The 23,178-nt window shown below is 35.1% G+C and overlaps 4 protein-coding genes across 4 annotated transcripts; 3 read left to right on the top strand and 1 right to left on the bottom strand.

The window, feature by feature from the left end:
- The first annotated feature begins 9,958 nt into the window (after positions 1-9,958).
- On the top strand, positions 9,959-10,996 carry LOC139869337 (uncharacterized). The gene has a single exon (XM_071857681.1). The coding sequence runs from the start codon at positions 9,959-9,961 to the stop codon at positions 10,994-10,996; it is 1,038 nt and encodes a 345-aa protein (XP_071713782.1).
- Positions 10,997-17,876: 6,880 nt separating this feature from the next.
- Positions 17,877-18,551, top strand: LOC139869200 (uncharacterized). Its single transcript, XM_071857539.1, has one exon. It carries the CDS (start codon positions 17,877-17,879, stop codon positions 18,549-18,551), a length of 675 nt encoding a protein of 224 aa, XP_071713640.1.
- Positions 18,552-18,637: 86 nt separating this feature from the next.
- On the top strand, positions 18,638-19,003 carry LOC139869127 (uncharacterized). The gene has a single exon (XM_071857476.1). It carries the CDS (start codon positions 18,638-18,640, stop codon positions 19,001-19,003), a length of 366 nt encoding a protein of 121 aa, XP_071713577.1.
- Positions 19,004-20,846: 1,843 nt separating this feature from the next.
- Positions 20,847-22,667, bottom strand: LOC139869057 (uncharacterized). Its single transcript, XM_071857405.1, has 3 exons — positions 22,599-22,667; positions 20,990-21,829; positions 20,847-20,873 (listed from the first exon to the last, which is right to left on the bottom strand). Exons 1-3 carry the CDS (start codon positions 22,665-22,667, stop codon positions 20,847-20,849), a joined length of 936 nt encoding a protein of 311 aa, XP_071713506.1.
- Positions 22,668-23,178: the final 511 nt, after the last annotated feature.

Genomic DNA, 23,178 nt, shown 5'->3' with positions numbered 1-23,178 from the left:
TTCTGTTAGAGTTAGATTATCTGTTTTCGTGTAGTTCTCAAAAATGGAATCCGAATGGTCTTTCCCTAGCAGACCCTAAAGAACTAGTCTTCTCCCCCCATTCTGAATTTTTTTTTTTTTTAGGTTTTTACAAAATGAAGACTGCCTGTGAACTAAACCATGGTCTAATGCTACACGCTTTGATCACTAAACGTAATAATGACACACTACCGAGTGAAATAGTATCAGTAATCAGAGAAAGAATGGACAGAGTTAGAAAAGAATCCAGATGCGAAGATAATAAGTTACAATTTGGTAAAGGAAAATCAAAATTCGCAGCGAAAAGAAGAGCACGACACCTAGAAAGATGTCACAAATGCGGAAAATGGTCACATGGAGGTAAATGTTCAAATAATCAAACCTATTCAAATACCGAATTTGTTACTTTATGCAGAGACGGACCGTTCATATGTTTAGAAGAAAAGACACTGAATGCTCGAGGTTACGCCTATGTAGCCATGGAAAACCAATTAAACCGACTATCTTATGAATGGGATAGATCATATAACTAAGAAATCTATTTCACAGGTAAGTCTGTACAGTTTTTATTTTATTTTTTTTTATTTTTAACCTTTTGATAATAAACGCTAATTTGTTCGCTATAAAGTATTAAATTGGTATTGAATAAAATTAGGTTTGGCGACCGAAATTATTGATATCATTCAAAAATTTATTACATCACTGCGAAATTTAACGTTTATTCTTAAGGTATAAATATCTTTAATCAATCAACCCAAAATATTTCAAAAATTCGTCATGAGTTAAATTAGGTCTTGGAACCAAAATTACTTTACCGAAAAGAGGGGCGCATATTTTTGATAATATTTGATTAATTAAAGTGGGATAAAAAGCCAAAAAGATTTTTAATTTTATTTTTACCATATTTTTAAAATTAATATATAAATCTTAAATTAATATTGTAAACTTCGTAAAATCAATATTTTTAAAATTGTAAATATTTGAAAAATTAATATAAGTTTGGTGTGAATTTTTAATTTTTAAATATGAATTTTTAATTTTATGCATTTCAAATTTTAAGTTTGGTGTGAATTTTTAATATTAATTTTGAATTTTATATTTAAATTGTGTGAATTTAAAAACAAAAATTTACTTTATCTCATTAAGTTAAAAATATGATTTTTAAAATTCGTCGTAAGTTGAAGACTAGGTCTTTGAACCAAAATTGCTTTACCCGAGGGAGGGACGAGAACTTTTATTATCATTATTTTTAATCTTATTGAATTAAAGTATGCCAAAAACATTAAAAAAACCCAAAAATCTTAGCTTTTAAAACAATACCTACAAAAAGAAAAATTTTAAAATTTTGTCGAAGGACGGACTAGGACATCGATCCGAAACGACCTCTTCCTAAATAACAAGGGAAACAAAATTTTAAAAATTAATTACTTAATTATTTTATAAGTTAAAGATTATATATAAAAAAAAAAAAACTCCGCGACTCGCGGAGTTTGAAGGGTAATTCACCGCGAGTCGCGGAGGGATGAAATTACAGAAAAAATAAAAAGAGCTGGAACAGCTCAGTTGCACACCTCAAACACAAAACACTGCGAACATACTGCACGAAAAACCCGAAAAATACAACCCAAAATCACAATTTTTAACCGTTAATCACCAAATTTTTTACTAAAATCATGTTGAGAAGGATGCTATCAAGGAATTACTCAAGAAAAACGGTAAATTTCTACACCTAAACACCATTTAATTCGAAAATTAGTGTTCTTGAGCAATTTTTTTCCCCAATTTAATTTTGATGCTTTTTAGTGTAATTAGGCTTAAATTGTTTATGTATTATGCTTGTATAACCTAGATTGATGCTATTTAACATGATTAGAAGCCTTAAACTTCAAATTTTGAGTAATCTAGGGTTTGTGTTCTTGAGCAATTTGGGGCTTTTTGATATAAATAGGTTATGGCCGATTTTTGTCATAAATTGTTGCTAAATTAAGTAGTGTAACATGTCTAGGTAGTTAAATGATCCAAACTTTGAGCCTAAACATGATTTTGAGAATTAAAGTGGACTTTTTCAAGTCTAAAATTCATGAACTTGATTTTTGAAAGATAATGTCATTTGAAACCTGTTTAATTGCTAGTAATGATTATTTTGACATGTTATTTGAGTTGAATGCTTATGAACTTGGCGAACATTTTCGTATATGCTATTTTGAAAAAGTGTAGATTTGATGAAAATATGAAAATGAGCTTAAGTTTGATATAAATTGATCATGTTATTGTAATTATTTTGATTGATGATTTTGCTGACACTAATGCATATTTGGATGCACAAAAATTGTGTTTGATGTGTTTTGCAGACTGAAAGGGGTGAATCTTCATCCCAAGCTCGCAATGCTCCTTCTGAGAATGCGGAACAACAGGAGGTGGATAACTACTACAAGAAGGATATACCTCATCCAGTCATGACATTTTCTGATATGCACTTGGAAGATTTGCACCCGAACCTGAGATTTGACAGACTTTGGATAGATTATCCAAAGTATCAAAGGGGGTTGCATACTCTTCATTCTAAAGTTGTTGAGGTACCGAGGGTCATAGAATGGGGACCCTTAGAAGATGTAGAATTGGCCGGGCCAATTAGGGAATTACTTGTACAGAGGTATGGTAATTCTACTTTTAATGACTGGGAACGTTTATTCACCATGCGTAGATCTGTATATAAAGTATGGTGTGAAGAATTGTTGTGTAGTATAGAGTTGAATGATCGGGTAGCTAGTTTAACCGATCGATCTTTTATTAGATTTTGTTAGGCGGTTCGATGCGCCACATGTCTTTACTAGACATGGCTCAGGCTTTACGTATATATACGCCTGAGGAGTTAGCATCTGCCGATTGTAGAGGGTTGATACTAAATGGTAGAAAGATAGATGAAAATTTTGATACACACGGTGTATGGAGTCAAATGACAAGCCATCACCGATTCAAAGGGGGAAATTACTCTTATTTGGATATAGATAGAGCTGAATTAAGAGTAATTCATAGGTTTTTAGCTAATTCGATTACACAAAGGGGTAAGAACAAGGAAAAGGTAAATGAACAAGATTTGTTTTACGATATGTGTATTCGAGACCCACAAAGCGCTGTAAGTATACCATATTGTGTGGGTTATTATTTATCAGCTATGGTAAGGGGGATGAGACCGCATAGCATAATAGGAGGTGGTATTTTTATTACTTTGATTGCTGAATATCTCGGTGTTGATATAAGTCGGGGGGGATTATTAGTAGAAGAACCAGAACCCCGCGATACTATAGGTTTAAATGTATACCATGGTGCGAAAGTTTTGAAGAGGCGAAATAACGCCGCAGTACAATACCATGGTAGACATCCACAGGTTGAGAGAAACCAACAGCAAGGTAATGTAGGAGGAGGAAATGAGATGCAAGAAATGCAAAGGTTTATAGCTTCACAGGAGTACGAAAATGCTAGACAGAGAGCATTTGAAGATTGGCAAGTTCATCAGAACCAAATCATAGCTCATTGCCAACATATAGGTAGAAACTATATTCCTACACCAAAACCCATATTCCCTCCCTGGTCTATAGAGATGCAACCACCGTATCCTGCGTATAACCCTGCCGAAGCATTCTATAGCACATATGGTTATGCTTGGAACCCCTATTGGTACCAGTATCATCCCTAGTCTACTTAGTCTTATTTATTTTGTAATTTGTAATGTTGATATGTTTAATACTTATGTTAATATTGTAATAGTTTTTAAAATTTTCTAACTTTTATTCTTAGATTTTAATAATTTTTGAATGTGGGGTAATATACCAAACTTCAAAAATATGTATATATGTTTGCAGTTTATCTTATGTACAAAACAGGGTAAAACAACGCATTTTCAAAGACTTGCATTAAGTTCAGCAAAAGCAACTAATTTTGACGACAAGATGCAAAATATATGTGAAATAACAACAAGACGGAATGAACAAATGATGTGCACCATTTATCATTCAGCAAACAAACGCCAATATATTTGGAAACTTTGGTAAAAATTTAATCATTTTCACACAAATCACCCTCAATAATTTAAATTGTTACTGATTTCTTGCAAATGAGGGCATTGCAAGATCTTAAGTGTGGGAAGGGGTTAAATTCTTTCGGATTTTAACATTTTTACTTTATACACTTGGTTACCATTAAAAATACTAGTAAAGCAGTAGTTGTATTAGAATCTAGTGCTCTCTGATAATAAAGAACAGCCCTAGTCTTATATACTGACTACCCAATTCTAGTAAAAAAATTTCAAAATTTTCAATTAAATGAACTCAAAATCATGTTTATACATATTTATGAACGATAAAACTAGGTTTTAACACCGAAATTATTGTAACCTCGGAAAGGACATAAATTGAGAAACAAACCAAAATGTTAAAATTCATTTAAAATGGAATAGAGGATGATAAAAAGGAAAATAAAAGCCAAGTGTGGGAAAATTACCAAGTTATCTTAAACATATGTCACATATTTCTGTAACAAATAACTGAAAATACTTTTGCTTTGGACTAAACTAAACTGTTTTACCCGATGAAAGAAAAGAAGAGATGGATCTACACGATGAATCAATTCCATCATTAAAAGGAAGTAAAGTCTTCCGAAAAAGAAATGCGCTTCTTGATTTAGGTCATGAAGTTGTCGTCCAGACCAGCTGTAGGTTGACGAAAAATCTAGAAAAGTCATCACTAAAATCAGCAGAAAATCCACGGACCTCAGCATTAAACAGGGTCGCCAAATGGTCAGATTTATCCTAACCATGAGAAGGATTTATCTCGTAAAATGGGGGGCACCATGCAAATTAGCTGGATAAGACTAATGAATCAGATCCCCAGAAAGGATAATCTCCTTAAAAGATCAAAAAATCAGCTTTTTAGACTGATATTACTCAATCCTTGAGATTGACCTTAAAGATTGAGAATTCAAACTCATGGAATTCAATGATATCTAAACTCGAGCTTGAACGAGAAAATATTTTGATCAAAATTACAAACCGATTTGTTTTCTGAAAACCCTATTTTCAATGCGTTCATTACCATTGAACGTGAAATCCTAGGAATTCACCTGGAATTCATTAGGTCACCTGAACCAAATCGGGTGTCAACCGTAAGAACGGTGGTTGCATAGTGGTCAAAGACAGGACCTTATGCCATACCGAAAAATCATAAGGGTGAGCTTTACTATTGCTCCTACCAAGGATAGTAATTGCGTCCGACACGTTATAGACCATAATTAAAAGCATGTCAGGGGACATTGCCTTAACAGTTGCTTGTTCAACGCTTTCCTTTACAACCGGACGGTAGTTTACCGAAAGGTAATATACGGGACAAGTAAACTGGACGTGTTGCTTTCCAAATACAAGGTTAGCAAGTGGGTGACACAAAACCATAAGTTTTGAGCTAAAATTTTCAAATCAGAAACCCACCAAGCCCACAAAAATATTTTGCAAACACCGGTAAAGGGTTATTCCGGAAAACTTATCTAGGGTAAAAACTAGATTTAATTTTCAAAAGATCAAATGTATTCATAAAGATCCAATTTCCTTAATGGATCTAAATTTTTATAGTCATGTGGGACTGTAAACCATATCGTTACTACCATTGTTTATACCGCCGTATAGAAATCACTGATGTACAAAGTGTGAAGAATAAAGAAGTGATTCTAGTATTTCAAGACGATATTGCTTGAGGACAAGCAACGCTCAAGTGTGGGAATATTTGATAATGCTAAAAACGAACATATATTTCATAGCATTATTCCTCAAGAAAGACAAGCTTTTAGTTTCAATTGTTCTATTTACAAGTGATATTCGTTTAAATAATAAAAGGTGAAGACAAAAGACAGATTCGACTAATTGAAAACGCAAACGACCAAAAAGCTCAAAAGTACAAAAGACAATCAAAGAGGTTCCAATTATTGATAAGAAACGTCTCGAAATTACAAGAGTACAAGATTCAAAACGCAAAGTACAAGATATTAAATTGTACGCAAGGACGTTCGAAAATCCGGAACCGGGACATGAGTCAACTCTCAACGCTCGACGCAACGGACTAAAAATTACAAGTCAACTATGCACATAAATATAATATAATATATAAATAATTCTTAAAAATTATATATATATTATATTAATATTTAAAACCGTCGGCAAGAAAGACTCCAAAAGGGACTGAGCTGTATTTACAAACTCCGCGACTCGCGGAGTTTGAAGGCAAAATGTGCCGCGAGTCGCGGAGCCCCAAACTCTGAAAATCCGTATAAAAGCAAACGAATTCTGATCGCAAAAAAAACAATATATCCATCATATATCATTCTCTCTATCTATATTGTATATATTTATATTTATATTTTAATTTTAATTTTAATTTTAATCCTAATAATAAGGGTATGTTAGCGAATGTTGTAAGGGTGTAAGTCGAAATTCTGTCCGTGTAACGCTACGCTATTTTTAATCATTGTAAGTTATGTTCAACCTTTTTATATTAATGTCTCGTAGCTAAGTTATTATTATGCTTATTTAATCCGAAGTAATCATGATGTTGGGCTAATTACTAAAATTGGGTAATTGGGCTTTGTACCATAATTGGGGTTTGGATAAAAGAACGACACTTGTGGAAATTAGACTATGGGCTATTAATGGGTTTTATATTAATTAAACAATACCTTGTTAATTTAATATATAAACTTATAATTCGACGTATTTATATATAACCACATACGCTTGACTGGGTACGGTGGGCGGGATATCTATAATTACCAATAATTATTCATTTTACCGGATACGGAACTGGATTAATAGTTAATAGACTTGTTGAAACAGGGGTGAATTACATTCAAGGGTAATTGGTGTAATTGTTAACAAAGTAGTAAAACCTTGGTTTACACGCAGTCGATAACCTGGTGTATTCATTAAACAAAGTATTAAAACCTTGTTACAATTCGAATCCCCAATTAGTTGGAATATTTGACTTCGGGAATAAGAATAATTTGACGAAGGCTTTCGCTCTTTATATTTATGACTGATGGACTATTATGGACAAATCCGTATAGACATATTAAATAATCCAGGACAAAGGACAATTAACCCATGGGCATAAAACTAAAATCAACACGTCAAACATCATGATTACGGAAGTTTAAATAAGCATAATTCTTTTATTTCATATTTAATTTCCTTTATTTTATATTTAATTGCACTTCTAATTATCGCATTTTTATTGTTATTGTATTTAATTGCACTTTTAATTATCGTACTTTTTAATTATCGCAAGTTTATTTTATCGCACTTTTATTATTCGCAATTTCATTATCGTTATTTACTTTACGCTTTAAATTAAGTCTTGTATTTATTATTTTTACATTTGGTTTTAAGTGCGACTAAAGTTTTAAAATCGACAAAGCGGTCATTAAACGGTAAAAACCCCCTTTATAATAATAATATTACTTATATATATATTTGTATTTTTATAAAAGTAAACTAATATAGCGTTAAGCTTTGTTTAAAGATTTCCCTGTGGAACGAACCGGACTTACTAAAAACTACACTACTGTACGATTAGGTACACTGCCTATAAGTGTTGTAGCAAGGTTTAAGTATATCCATTCTATAAATAAATAAATATCTTGTGTAAAATTGTATCGTATTTAATAGTATTTCCTGTAAAAATATAAGCTATTTTATATACTACTCTGCTAAAACATCAAATGTTTATTAAAGAATCGAACTTTGGAGTTGACCAAGTTACCATCTGGAAAAATAGCCTTACAGAATAAATGAATTTTTAGAATCAAAGATGAAGTGGATGGTTCTAAATGATACAAAGCAAGATTAGTTGTCAAGGGCTTTCAACAAAAGAAAGGAGTCAACTATGTTGAGATCTTTTCTCCAGTGGTGAAGATAACGATTATCTGATTGGTTCTAAGTATGGTGGTAACTGAGAAGCTATACTTAGAACATTTGGATGTTAAAACAACCTTTCTACATGGTGACATTGAAGAAGACATCTATATGTTTCAACCAGAGGGTTTTGTGTCGCAGGAAAGGAAAGTCTTGTAATTCTAAACTATCAGATATATTATGTGTTTATTACTCGGTTGTGTTTGTGTCTGCTAGTCGATTAGGGCTGTTCAATCTTAATAGGGTGATGAGTTGTAATTCTAAACATATGGATTTATTTTTCTCCTTTTTTTTAATAGGTAGTGAGAAATCCAACAAGTTGATAAATTCACTAATTTTGTGCGTTGTCATATTGTACCGTACAAATAAGTAACGCATAATGTGAGTGGATCTATCGAAAATTTTGTTGGATTTATCTCACTGCCCTTTTTTAATACCCATTAAAGGCCATATATACTGAATTTTGGCTAAGAAACTTCGGTATTTGTTTGTGTTACACCGCACATCAGGCTTTTTCTGCACGCACACCCGTAAATCATTCCATCAATCAACCAAGCATGCCGCAAAATTTTCCAGAGAACACCCCGCGCTACCAGCGTACTTCTGGCGTAGTGGTGGCACATGGATAGTGAGCATGTGCGTTGCAAACAGTCTTAGCACAAAATTGAAAGGTGTGACATTGTTATTCTCTGTTCCTCAAAGCTCTAAACTACACGAAACTTTTATCTCCGATATAATATATAATTTTTGATTAATTAATTAATTGAATAAATAAATTGATTATAAAGTAATATTCTATACGGGACAGGAAGATGACAACATTTCAGATTGTAACTCAGATTCAAATCAATCAGACTATGAGTCGATACCGGAAACGGTAAGTCCGGGGAGGAAAGGGGTCGACGATCTATCTTCCAAATGCGTGGAAACAAGCAAAAATTTCGGGACAGGAAATATTGATTACTACGGCGGCTCGTGTCCAAAGGGTGAAGGCGAGATTCCCAAGAAGACATTAAATGGGAATGTTGTTGTAGAGGAGACAGAAAGTCCAGTCGACTACCACACCATTCCTCCCCAGGTTCAGAAGGTATGGCCCACCTCCTCCCCCCACTTAACCCTAACTCCCCTATTCTACCCTCAACTATTAACCAAAAATTCAGCCCAATTCGTGAACCCAATTACCCTTCCTCCCATCGGCCCACCATCGTAACTGGCCCAACCAGCCCAGCAAGCAACAACAGGCATGTTAGCCCTCTTAGACCGGTCAACCTTTTCTACTCCAACAACCAATCTAATGAAGCCCAAACTACCCAACTTAATGAAGCCCAAACTACCCAACATAATGTAGCCCAAGCCTCCCATCATAATGAAGCCCACCTTAATGCACCCTAAGCTATCCCCTCTCCTACCCAACTACCCACCCCACATGAGCCCACCACTCTACCCAATTACCCTCTGACTGATCCAAGTCATATTACTCCACCTATTTTTAACAATCAACCCAAAATCCATAAGATAACCCAATTCCTACCCCCTCACCCTTCACGCCTTCATTCTGACCCCATTCCACCCACTGCAAATGCTCTAGACGTGAACCCTATCTCTCCCCAAACACTCAAAGATGAAACAATTCTTCCAACCAAACCTATTACAGAGAATCAAAGCTCAACCTTACCTCCACGTTTGGACCAAAAAACAAAACCCACAAAAGCTCTGAGACACTTCAGTGCAAGATATAAACCTACAACTTCTCGAATTCTCCACTTCAAACACCTTGCAAGAGTCACCCCCAAATAGAAAAAACAGGCTGCAGTTTCTTCATCTTTTAAAACCAAGAAGAGAGCTTCAAAAGATTCACATACTTCCTCAAGCAGCATAGGACTAAAAGAATTTGGAGATAAAATTGGAGTTCACTGGGAGGAACCACCCCAGTAAATTATGTATCAATTCCAACCTCGTAAAGTCCATATCTTTATGAAGATTCTCTCAATGAATATTCGTGGTTTTCGTGGGAAAGATAAAGGTGAATCTAATATAGGCTGGTTCCGAAGAATTCGCTTAAAAGAGTCCCCTGATATCGTTCTGATTCAAGAATCCAAGTGTGGCATAGTAGATGACAAGTGGATTGAAACAATCTGGGGATCCTCTAATTTCAAGTTCGTTCAAAAACCTAAAGTTGGTAAATCGGGAGGCATGCTAATGATTTGGGATCCTGATGTGTTCTTGGTTGAAGAGGCTGTTGAGCAGCAAAATATCCTAGCAATCAAAGGCAAGTGGATTGGAAGAAACAATGTCACGGTAGTAGTTAACGTATATGGTCCACACAAAGAAGGCGACAAAAAACAGATGTGGGAAATCCTTGAGAAGCTGATTAACTCGTCGAATGTTGAATGGGTGCTCGGCGGTGATTTTAACGAGGTTAGAAGTGAAGAAGAAAGACAAAATTGCTTATTTAATGAGCGATGGGCAAAGATGTTCAACTCCTTCATTAATGATAACAACCTGATCGAGATTCCTCTACTTGGTAAAAGGTTCACGCGTATTTGTGACAATGGGAAAAAATTCAGCAAGCTAGATCGATTCTTGGTAAATGATAAATTTTTACAAACTTGGGACGAAGTGTCTGTGACAGCCCTAGATCGTAACACATCTGACCACTGTCCAATCATCATTCGAAACGGATCAGAGGACTTTGGTCCAAAACCCTTCAAGTTTTTCGATATTTGGTTGGAATCGGAAGAAGCTGAAAAAGTCATAACCGAAGCTTGGAGTAAAGAAGTATTCGGACTTAGAGCAGATTGTAACTTCAGGGACAAGCTCAAGAATGTAAAGGATGCATTAAAGTCCTGGAGCAAGTTTAAATACGGGACGATTGACAAAGAAATTGAATCTCTGAAAATGCAAACCGTGGCCTTAGAAGAAAAGGCAGACAGTGGTCTGTTAACAGAAGCTGAGAGGGAACAATGGCTTCATTGTAGGGTCGGTTGGATGAAGAGGGAAAAGGAGAAAAGCGAGATGTTAAAATAAAAAGCTAGGTCGAAGTGGATAACGGATGGTGATGATAATACTTTTTTTTTCCATGCTGCTGTTCGTAGAAAACTCATTTGCACTAACATCAGAGGCCTACACTTCGAGGGTATTTGGGATGAGAAACCTGGAAACATCAAAAATGAAATTTTCAAGTTCTACAGCAAAATGTATGAGCAAGATAAACACTCGCAACCGGATTTCAACTCCTTGTCTTCGCTGAGCTTTAATTCCATCAGCCCCGACGAAGCATCCATGTTAGAATCCGAGTTTTCAGAATCTGAGATTTGGCAAGCTATCAAAGAATGTGATCCTTCGAGCGCCCCAGGTCCCGGCGGTTTTAACTTCAACTTCTATAAAAAGTTTTTTGGGCTAATCAATGAAGATTTGAAAAAGGCACTACACTGGTTTTGGGAAAAGGAAACCATTTCAAAAGGCTGTAATGCAAGTTTTTTAACATTGATTCCGAAGAAAAAAGTTCCAATGGGTTTAGGGGACTATCGACCAATAAGCCTTATTGGGAGCTTCTATAAGATAATAGCGAAGATCTTGTCAAAAAGACTACAAAAGTGATCCATCAGTTCATTGGCATGGAGCAAAGTGCCTTCTTGAAAGGAAGGTACATCTTAGACGGTGTCCTAATTGCAAACGAGCTAATTGATGAGGTAAAACGCAACAAAAAGGAATGTGCAATCTTCAAAGCCGATTTTCAAAAAGCTTTTGACAGCATCAATTGGAGTTTTTTATTCAATATTCTCGAAAGAATGGGTTTCGGTCAAAAATGGAGAAGGTGGATTAAAGCGTGCTTAGAATCGGCTTCGGTCTCGGTTTTAGTTAATGGGTCTCCCACCGAAGAATTCTCCCTTCATCGAGGGATTCGACAAGGAGACCCCTTATCCCCCTATCTTTTCATTATAGTGGCGGAAGGATTGAATGCATTCATCAACCGATCCCTTCAAGCTAATCTCATTAAAGGAATTGAAATCGGGAAAGATAAAGTCGAAATCACTCACCTTCAATATGCCGACGACACAATCATATTCAGTGAATGGAACAAAAGAAACTTGAGGAATGTGTTTAAGGCCCTAAAATGTTTCGAAATTTTCTCGGGGCTAAAGGTGAACTTCTCAAAGAGCAATATCTATGGTCTAGGAGTCCAAAAGCATTTAGTAGACCAAATTGCAATCTCTCTTGGTTATCAAGTGGGAAACTTTCCATTTTCTTACCTCGGACTTCCGATTGGAAAAAAGATGAGTAGCTCGAAAGAATGGGAACCCTTCATAGAAAAGTTTAACTCAAGGTTAGCGGATTGGAAAGCGAAATCGATTTCATTCAGGGGTCGTTTAACCCTAATTAAATCGGTCCTTAGTAGCCTACCTTTGTATGCCTTCTCCCTATTCCGTGCTCCATCAAACGTCATCAACACGCTCGAAGGTATGCGCCGTAAATTTTTTTGGGGCGGGTCGGGTGATTATTCTAAAATAACATGGGTAAAATGGGAAAAAATTCTTCTTCCTTATGAAGAGGGGGGGTTAAACATCGGGTCTCTAAAAGCTAAAAACGTGGCATTATTGGGGAAATGGTGGTGGCGTTTTCACAATGAAAAGAACGCTCTTTGGGTCAAAATAATAACAAGCATATATGGGCGGGACGGGGGGTTGGGCAACAATACCATCTCCAATGATTCGGGAATGGGGAAAATCTGGAAAAACATCAGTGGTGTTGGTCCCTATATAGATTCATTAGGTATTAGCTTCACTAATTCTTTTGTGAGGAAAACTTGCAAGGGTGACAATACTAGGTTTTGGTTGGATACATGGCTGAACAATCTCAATCTTAGTGAAAAGTTTGGTAGACTTTTTCGACTAGAACAAGACAAAGAGGCTCTGGTAATGAACAGGTTCTCAAAAGACAGCAACTCAAGCAAATTCGCATGGAATTGGACACGTAATCCCACGGGTAGAACCAATGACGAACTCACTGATCTCACGGCCCTATTACACGCTTTCAACTTCCAAAACGGGTCTTCAGACTCTTGGACTTGGGCGCTGCAATCAAATGGATTCTTCTCAACTCAAGTCCTCTCCTCTCTAGTTGATTCCAAGCTCCTGTACAGTTCTACTCCACAAAAAGCTACTGATCGATTATCCTTTCTTCCACAAAAGCTCGGCATTTTCATTTGGAGGGTAAAGCAACATAGACTCCCGGTTAGAGTGGAGTTAGACAAACGAGGAATTGATTTGGATTCGGTACGTTGTCCGGTGTGCAATGACGGTCTAGAAACTGTCGAACATGTTTTCGTCCATTGCTCCTTCGCTAAAATATATATATATATATATATATATATATATATATATATATATATATATATATATATATATATATATATATAAGAATTGTGGTCCCGGGTATTTCAATGGTGGAATGCAGGTAGGTCGATGTATGCAAACTTGGATGAGATGTTCCAAGGCATCCATGGTTCTGTCCACTCATCTCAAGCTTCATCCCTTTGGAAAGCGATCGAATGGGTGTGCGCCTACTCAATTTGGCAAAACCGGAACTCCATAGTGTTCCAAAAGAAAAAACCAAATAGCGTCATGTCCCTTAACGAAATTCAAATCAATGCATTCGAATGGATCTCAAAGCGATCAAGGAAGCTAAATCTTGTTTGGAACCAATGGCTTCTAAACCCTATTAGCTTCGATGATCATGACTAATGGTCCAAATTTAGTCCTTTGTTCTCGATAGTCACTGTTGTAATTATCATGTTATAGTCTCAAGTTGTGAGGCAAGCATGATCTTGCATGCTTCTGTTGTAATCTTCTTAATTTTAATAAATAGTTTGGTGCCTTTCAAAAAAAAAAAAAAGTAATATTCTATACGGATTAAGTTTATCAGAAATATCGATTATATTACTGGGTATAAATTTACGCACATTAAAAAAATAGAAAAAGTTATTAATTTGCAATTTCTTAAAAATAGCGTAGGTAAAAGAGTGTCACCTATTTGTAATCTTGACAAACCCGGAAAAGTACAGAAAATGTGATACAAAACATCATTTAATTCATTTAATTGCTAATAAAACATTCACGGTAATAACGATGCACAAAACTACGAGTAATTATTCTTAATATTTTATCGGTATTAGAAAAGATAACATGTTCATGAATTAATTAGATAGTATTTGCAATAGGTTTGGTCCCCAGCGACCTTAAAACTTTACTAGAAACGAAATATTCCTTTAAAGTGTTTTCTCTAGGCATTATTTTGACACAGGCAACATTATTTAGCACGCCATTGGAATAAAATATTTGGCAGCACTTTAGATGACAATTTGTTTTCAAATAACTACAAAAATAAATTTAAATATATCACATTTATTGGTAATTGAAATCTCCTCCACGTTTTTTTACTTGGGATTGCTATTTGAAAAATAGTACGGTCACGATAAGTTTGTTGTATGTTTATTTTTTAGCAAATACGTAATACGAGTAACTTTCTTGATGGTGTGTAGATGAGGAAAAATGACTTTAAAAAGGGACATCATATGGGATAATGCTGTGAATGTCAATTGTATAATGAAAGGGGGATGATTCTCACACACCAATTGAGTATTATTATAAGAGTAAAAGGTTAAAATAAGTGTGTGAAGATCAAAAAAGTGGGTGTGAGAATCATTCCCCATAATGAAATCATTATTTTTTTGATAAAAAACAATGATTATATTCGGAATGGCTTTTCACGAAATTGTGAAAAGTCCATCAAACATACATACCTCGTGTTGGATTTACATACACTTTATCCATCCACTGACTTTGACTTCCATGCAGAAAATCAGAGCCAATTGTGAAAATTTACGTACTTAGAACTAGATGAAAAAAATAGTGCCTACGCGCGGTCACCTTTTAATTTTGTTTCTTTCAGGTACCATATGGGCATGGGTTCTCATGTTCCATGTATATTGTGAGTGTATGTATGGTTGATATTTGTTACAGTAATATATATACCCGTTGTTGCCTTTTAAAAGAAAAAAAAAAGAGTGAAGAGAAAATTGCAAGAAAGGCCGCTTGCAAGTCAAATATAATTAAGTTATCCCACATCGACTAGTATGGAAACTTTTCAATTGAAATTAACACTTAGTCACACAAAATATATGTATTGTTATAATATTGGGCTGGGGCTTTTACAGTCTTGAACTACCGAGCTATCTTTATACAACTTTTGTTTGAAAATATTGTTAGGCCTGTTAGGCCTTGCGTAATAGAAGTCGGATAAGCAAATAAGCCTAACGCTTTGAAATATTATTTGGGTCCCCAGGAAACCTGGGCCCTGAACAAATGTTCAGGTTGTTCCCCCTTTGGGTCGGCCATGCGCAAAACAAACTAGAACCAAAATACATACATACATTACATCAAACAAAATCACAGTAGCTTCTTGTTCCTACCCAATTGCTTTAAAGTAGCATCTTGTGTTGTCCAAATGTAAAATTGATTGCTTTAAAGTAGTATCCAAGGTTGTGTTGTCCAAATGTAAAATTGATGGCTCCAACATTCCTTTGCATTTATACACGTAGCTAAGATGGCCCAACACATGTGGCTCCCATTGAACACAACATCCTTCCTTGCTATAAACCATTAGCCTTTATACCCATACAATATTTCAAATCTAGCGAAAAATCCACAATGGATGTGGGCATGACCCATGTAATATTCCACCATTCAAACAAACTCGGACCACACTTTGTGAGAATACGAACAATACAAAAGAAGATGATAGATGTTAGGAATTCGGTAGGCCCTAACAAGACAAGTGATTTATGCGAATCACTTACCCATAAACGAAAAACGAATAATAAAGCATAAACGATAAATGTAAACGACACAGGAATTTAACGTGGTTATATCTCAACTCCAAAACGTGGAGAAGGGTTTACTCTACGGGCGCAAACCAGAGATTTTCTTATATTATTGTGCACACAATACAATGAGGCTAGAGGTTACAATTTATAGGAAGAGTTAAACTTGTCCACCAAGTTAAACTTGTCTTTCAAGCAAAAGACATTCCATAAATATCTATTACTTGCTCCATACTCCATTCCTACTAGAAGATTTAATTAAGGCAACAAGATCTCTACGACTTGTTCACTAAGTCAAGCTCCCTACGACTTGTTCACCAAGTCAAGCTCCCTACGACTGGTTCCTTTGATCAAATTCTTCACACCTTCAACAATAGATAGACTCAATGTCATGTGCGTACCACACACACTTATCATCCGCACTATCACTTAAACAATGTCTATAACTAAGTACCTCTTTTATTGGAACACCCCCTTGAATTGCGAGCCAATGGAAGATAGCAATCTTGGAAGGCACTTTAGCATTCCATAAAATCTTAACACAATCAAAATTCAAATTGACATTAAAAGCAACCATAATACGTACCCCATCCGCAACCGTGTAAACCTTTTCCATCGAGTGAACCCATTGGATTAGATCCTTCTTCGAGTTGTCGATGTGAACATCATTCAACAGTGTCATTTAAATAAGCTTCTGAGCCTATTTGTAAGCATCTAAGACACTGTCAAGTCCTAGACTACAAACCCTGACCCCATTTTCATCAACATACCCACATTCTGATACGAGCCTTGCCTTTTGGATGTAACTTGATACAATGCTGGAAATTTTTCTTTGAGTTTGTACACTCCTAGCCAAATATCATGTCAAAAGGAAATGCTCGAACCGTTCCCAATGCAACATTGCCAACTTTGGACTTAAAATCTCGAATAATTCGTGAATACCATGAAGCTTCATTATGTCACGCCAAATGGGAGATGATTGAAGACTTCTAACTTGAGACAAGTCGGATAAGATGTTGTCCAGAGGTTGACTACCAATTAATGAAGTATAATAGTTTATCATGTCGGATTATCCGAAGATAATATTTTTTGACCAACATTTGACCATCAAGGTCAAATTCTTTATCCTTAGAGGAACGATACCAAGTCCACCAATTTTTTTTTTTTTTCAAAATACATACCTTACTCCGCTTTACTAATTTCTTGACGGACGTATCACCATCCCATACAAAGTTTCTTCTAAGCCTTTCCCAACTCCTTAAGGACCCCATTTGGTGCTTTAAACAAGGTCATATAATAAAGTGGTAAACTTGTTAAAACGGCATTCACTATAACAATTCTTCCTCCCGTAGATAAGCATCTTCCTTTTTACCCGGAAATTTTTTTCTTGAATTTTTTAACAATTGGTTTTCAAGTAACATTCTTAATAATCTTAGCACCAATCGGGATGCCTAGATAATCAAATAAAAAAGACCCAATGTTACATCCAGAGGCGGATTCATAGTGTAAGGGGGTGGGGCGCCCGCCCCCGGTGGATTTCGAAATTTCAGTGTAAAAATTTGGATTTTTTTATTTTGCCCCAAACTTAAAAGCCATTTGCCCCAAACCCAAAAGCCATTTGCCCCAAACTCAAAAGTCATGATCTAATAAATTTTGTTTTTGCCCCAAACCCAAAATATTGATCCATTTAATAAAGAATTGGAGCCAATTAAACAATAAAAAAATTAAGCCCACTTCTTATTTCTCATTTTCCCTCCCAATAGCTGAAACCCTTATCCTTATCTCATCTCTCATCTCTGTATACGGACGACGAAAAAGAAAAAAAAAACATCTGAGTCACAAAATTCGCTGCCCATCTGCAAAAATCGCTCAACCCTTTTTCTCCTCTGTACACTATTACAAAATTAAGGTAATTTATTTTGCTGCTATCACAAAATTCGATGTCATCAACTACAATTAGTGGTTGTAGCGGTTGCAAAAAAACATTTGGCCATAGTGAACTTTTTTGACAAGATAGCGGTTTTAATGAATGTTGTTTGTGCTTCTTGTAAAAGAAAAGATATTTTGCTAGACACGGAGAAAAAGAGGGTAGAAGAACAAATTGGTAGTGGCATACTTGAAACCGGAAGTGGATTGAATCAAGAGCTTTCTCTTATACGGCCTGGAGATACACGATGGAATTCTCACTATAACACACTTGTGCGTTTGGTTGATATGTTTCCATTCGTTATTAAGGTCCTTCAATTTGTTAAAGATGAAGGAAATAATGCTTCTAGCCAAAATCAAGCAATTGGTCTTTTAAAGTATTTAAAGTCATTTGATTTTGTTTTTAATTTGCATCTAATGTTGCGCATTTTAGGGTTGACAAATATATTATCGAAAGCTTTTCAAAGAAAAGATCAAGATATTGTAGAAGCGGTTCAATTAGTGTCGTCAACCAAAGCAAAATTACAAGAGTTAAAAACAAATGGGTTTGAAATTGTCTTAAAGAAAGTGTTATCTTTTTGTGAGGAACATGGTATCCGAATTTTGAAAATTGATGAAGATTGTAGTAATTCAAGGAGACAAAGGGAGAAAATCACCAATCAACATTATTATGAGATAGAGTGTTTTAACACCGTTTTGGATATGCAAATTCAAGAGTTTGGTGATCGTTTTAGTGAAGCTAGTACCGAGTTATTTCTTGTATGTCGGCGTTGAATCCACGCGATTCATTCTCGATGTTTGATTCGTCAAAACTAATAAGGTTGTGTGAGTTTTATCCAAAAGATTTTAATAGTACGGATATGATTGAATTTGAGAATGAACTTGAAATATACCATCAAAGTGTCCTAAATGATCCAAAATTTATGGACTTGAATGGTATTGCCGACCTTGCTAGAGTGATGGTGGAAACAAGGAAGAATAAAACTTATCCGTTGCTTTACCGATTATTAAAGCTAGCATTGGTGTTACCCGTTGCGACCGCAACAGTTGAGCGATGTTTTTCATCAATGAAAATTATAAAGTCGAACCTATGCAACCGTATTGGAGAGGAGTTTCTCAATGCTTGTGTAATTTGTGCGGTCGAAAGAGAAGCTCTAGTCGAAGTTAAAGATGAAGATGTAATGGAGCGTTTTAATAATATGCCTTTACGTAGAGGAAAAATCTAGTTTTTAGTATATTTCGTGCCGTTTTTTATTACATTTGGTTGGGGGGGGGGGGGGGGGGGGGAATTAAGCTTTTGTTGACTTTTTTGTGCCCCCGGTGACTTAAAATCCTGGATCCGCCACTGGTTACATCCAAATATTGAAGCAAAGCTTGCAAGATCCGACTTAGCCACATTAACACCATAGATCACCGTTTTAGTCTCATTCATATTAAGCCAGAAAACTTGGAAAAATCTATCAAGAATTCGACGAATGCACTCCAATTCTTCTATAGATGTGTGAGCAAAAATAATAGTCAATTGTATAATGATGATGTGTTTAAACAAGTAAAAATAACTTAAAAAATGATATCTTATAGGGTAATGTTGTAAATATCAACTGTATATCGAGAGAAATTATTGTATAATTAACTTTTTGTTAAATTTTAGATATATTTATGAGTTATCTATTATATCTTAATTGAACGAGTATTTTTAAGTAGAAGAATTAATTGTAAAGAGTAATTAGTGAATTTATTTCTATATTGAATGTTATATTTCCAATTATAAAAATGGTTTAATTGGAAATTAATAAGTGGTTTTATTGTTATTTAAAGTAAATAAAATTTTTTGGGGATAAATCAAAATAGTAAGGTAAACAGTTCTTTTGGCATAGAGAAAGAAAACCATTATGTCAATTTAAACTTGTTTTTAATAACGATGTTTCTTGTTTGCGGAGTAGGTTGTAGTTATTGAGTCGACAACAAACGTCGATTTATTGACGACTTGACTGACTCTTAGAGCCTAAATTAAATTTCAGGCAGGATTTAAAATCTATGAAAATTTGATTTTACTATTTTCATGGCGTCAATTTTATTTTTAAATTAATTTTATTTTTTAAAAACTTTTTTCCTACTTATTGGACCTCCACTCGAAAGCAATTTCTTTATCCGTCGAATAGAGAGAGAGATGACTTTCTCTACTTTAGAGAGTGTTTTCACTTTGGGTGGAGAAATGACTTGTCTTTATTCTCGAATAGGGGAAGAATTGTCTACATCTCACCTAGGGTTTTGTTGTTGTTGTTGTTGTTGTTTTTGTTGTTGTTGTTGTTGTTGTTGTTGTTGTTGTTGTTGTTGTGTTGCTTGTTTGCGGAGATTTATGGTTTGGGTTGGGAACTCGCATAAACCCAAGACGGACTGTTTTGGGCTGGTGTTAAATTTATGGAAGAAAAGAATTGGGCTTCATTAATGGCCCATACAGCAGACTGATGGTACATTATAAGAGTAGCTCCTTTTATATGTTTCATGTTTTGAAATTCAATAAAATGCATTCATTTTAATGTGAATGAAGGCAGTCAACACGAATTAATGTTAATGAAGGTGTGCTGAGTTAATAATACGTTTGGAGGGGTCGATACTTCAGGTAGATTTGCTATCTTTTGTTTTTATTTTGTTCTATTAGACGGTTGATAGTTCGTTTCTTTCGTCTTGTCTCTTGTTTTATTTATTTTGTCGTTGAGTTGTGCTTTTGTTGCTGTTCAATTTCATCCGTGCCTTGCATGTTTGTGGATTTCTTTCATTGTGTGATAGAAGGTTCTTTTATTTTATATAGTTTGTTTTTCCAAAAAATTAAATAAAATAAATGAATAATCTGCCAACCATTTGCATTTTACTTTTAGCTTAAAAATTATACTTTGTTTTATTTTTCTTAAGATTTTGATTACTTTTTTTTTTTTTTAGAAAGGCAACAATAACTTGTATATATTATCACAATGGTAGTACAAAGAAGCAACTACCAAGTCCTCAATACAAACACATAAAGGGTGCCAAGAAGGCAACACTAGACATCATATGTACAAATAATCACGACTAAGGAAACTCAAGATACTCGACAAGCTACAAGCAACTCAAGATATAGAAATAGGATTATAAATCCAACTATGCCAATCAATCGACTTTGTCTTGCATCTTTTTGATATCCACTCGAAGATCTTACTTTGTATTTCACTTACCGCAACCGGGATATTCCAACTTTTGTTCTTGAAGATCTTCTCATTCCGGTTTTTCCAAATAAAGTACACACTTACCCATATCATCCCTTGCCACAAATTTTTCCCCAAGTCCGACCCGAATTGCCCCAAATTACCTTCAAGTAGCTCATTTAGATTTACATTCGAAGGGAGAGTTACACCCCACCAATCAAATAATCTTTTCCAAACTTCCCATACTTTTTCACAAGACAAAAGGGCGTGTCTAATACATTCAAGATCGTTGCCACATGATTGACAACGAACTGAGTGTAAGTCAACACCCCTTTTATCCAATTCCAACAAGACCGATAATCTACCTTTTTTAGCTCTCCAAACAAACACCTCAACTTTTTTAGCTACTAAGTTATTACGAGAAATACATAAAGTAGACGAGTTTGAATGAAGAACCTTAGAGTCGATTAGGTCCGAAAGAATCTTTGTTTTGAAAAAGTCATTGTTACTCAAAGACCACCCCCACGAGTCTCGTTTTTGCAGATCTAGAGTCGTATTGCTACGCATCAGCAACTCATTTAATTCCTGCAGCTCTCCGACAGCCCGACCCGATGGATTTCGAACCCAGTCGGAATTACCAACCCATTCTGACCAATTATGATGTATCCTCGAACCGACTGTCACCCCTGGATCAGAATCAAGATGCGCGAGCAGATTAAACCCGTTTTTAAGTATATCATTCCCGAGCCAAAGATCAATCCAAAACGAAGTTGTAGTTCCATCACCAATCTTCCGCACAAAAGAATTTCGGAAAGTAATCGCGAGTTCATCAATACATTTTCCAGCTTTAACAATGTTGCTCCAAACCGACTTATAAGAAATATCACAATGAAAATTATTAGTAGCTAAAAGGTAGGAGGGTTTCCTCTCATTTAACCCAAGAAATTTTGTTTTTATTACCCGCCCGCTCCAAAAGAAAAAACGTCTTACACTCTTAAGATTTTGATTACTACAATAGTGTTTTTTGTACAGGATTTTATATCGTTGGCTTAATATGAAATTTTTTTTATCTGCGTACTCAATTTATACACCGTTTCTTGAGGTTTTATATATATTGTATTTTAGATTTTAGCGCCCGTACGTTGCACGACTATTTAAAAAACCCGCTAAAATGAGTATTTGAGTTTTTCAAAGAGTTGGTGATGTTAGATATCTTTAACTAAAATTAAAATGATCAAAACAAAACACGTACTCCTTATTCATTAAAAATAGCAGCAAAATCGACCATATCATATCTCTATGTATCCCACATTTCGCAACGTCAACAATGGTTTATGCAAATACCCGACATGCTATCTGGATAAAAACTCAATCAAATAGTTCAGCTTTATATGCCCACCTACGTCTCCTTAGTACCCGCTACAAAGTCGTCAAGTCAAAATATGCATATTATGTATCTGCAATAAATGTCAAAATCATCCAGATTCTTTTTAGGCCATGAATAAAAATAATATGACATCTGATAAATACATAAATGAGTTGAGAAATACTAACTATTTACCCTAGTCTTTTACAATGGTAACTTGAATATCTTGATAGAGCAATATAGCATGTTGTACGCAGTATGCTTTAAGTTTACTTTGGGTAACTTTTGACCCATTTGATCCAGGGTTATTTCCGTATGTTCCATTTGACCCAATTGATCCATATAAGATAAAACTTCACCAATTGACCCATATAGGACAAAACTTAACCTAATTGACCCATTTGAATTTTATCTAATGATCAAAACTACTTCCCCACCTTTATCATGATTTATTATTTAGATAATTTAGTAGTTTTTCTTTAAACAAAGCCTTTGTAGGGTATGTGAAGGTTTTTGGGTCAACCAACCTGACTCGACCCATGTGACCCATAACCTGACCTACCTATTTTACCACCAAGAGACCGAACTTGAGTAGCCAATCACCAAGAGACGAACAACATATGTATAAAAAGACCTTCAAATATTATGAACTGTGAGCCTCGTAATTTATCAAAAACTCTAAAATTCTGTTAACGTACGTGTAACCACAACTATATAACATAGAAATATAGATGGGGGAACTGAAGTGATGAATGTTCAGTTCACTAACCTTTGATTGTCCAAGTTTATCATGAGTGCGTTGTAGTATGTTTGATTTTAAGAGGTAAACTGATTAAGTTAGATTATTATTTTT

The sequence above is a fragment of the Rutidosis leptorrhynchoides genome, chromosome 1 (genome assembly GCF_046630445.1).
Source record: "Rutidosis leptorrhynchoides isolate AG116_Rl617_1_P2 chromosome 1, CSIRO_AGI_Rlap_v1, whole genome shotgun sequence".
Lineage (NCBI taxonomy): Eukaryota > Viridiplantae > Streptophyta > Magnoliopsida > Asterales > Asteraceae > Rutidosis > Rutidosis leptorrhynchoides.
This window is presented reverse-complemented; position numbering and strand designations above follow the sequence as displayed.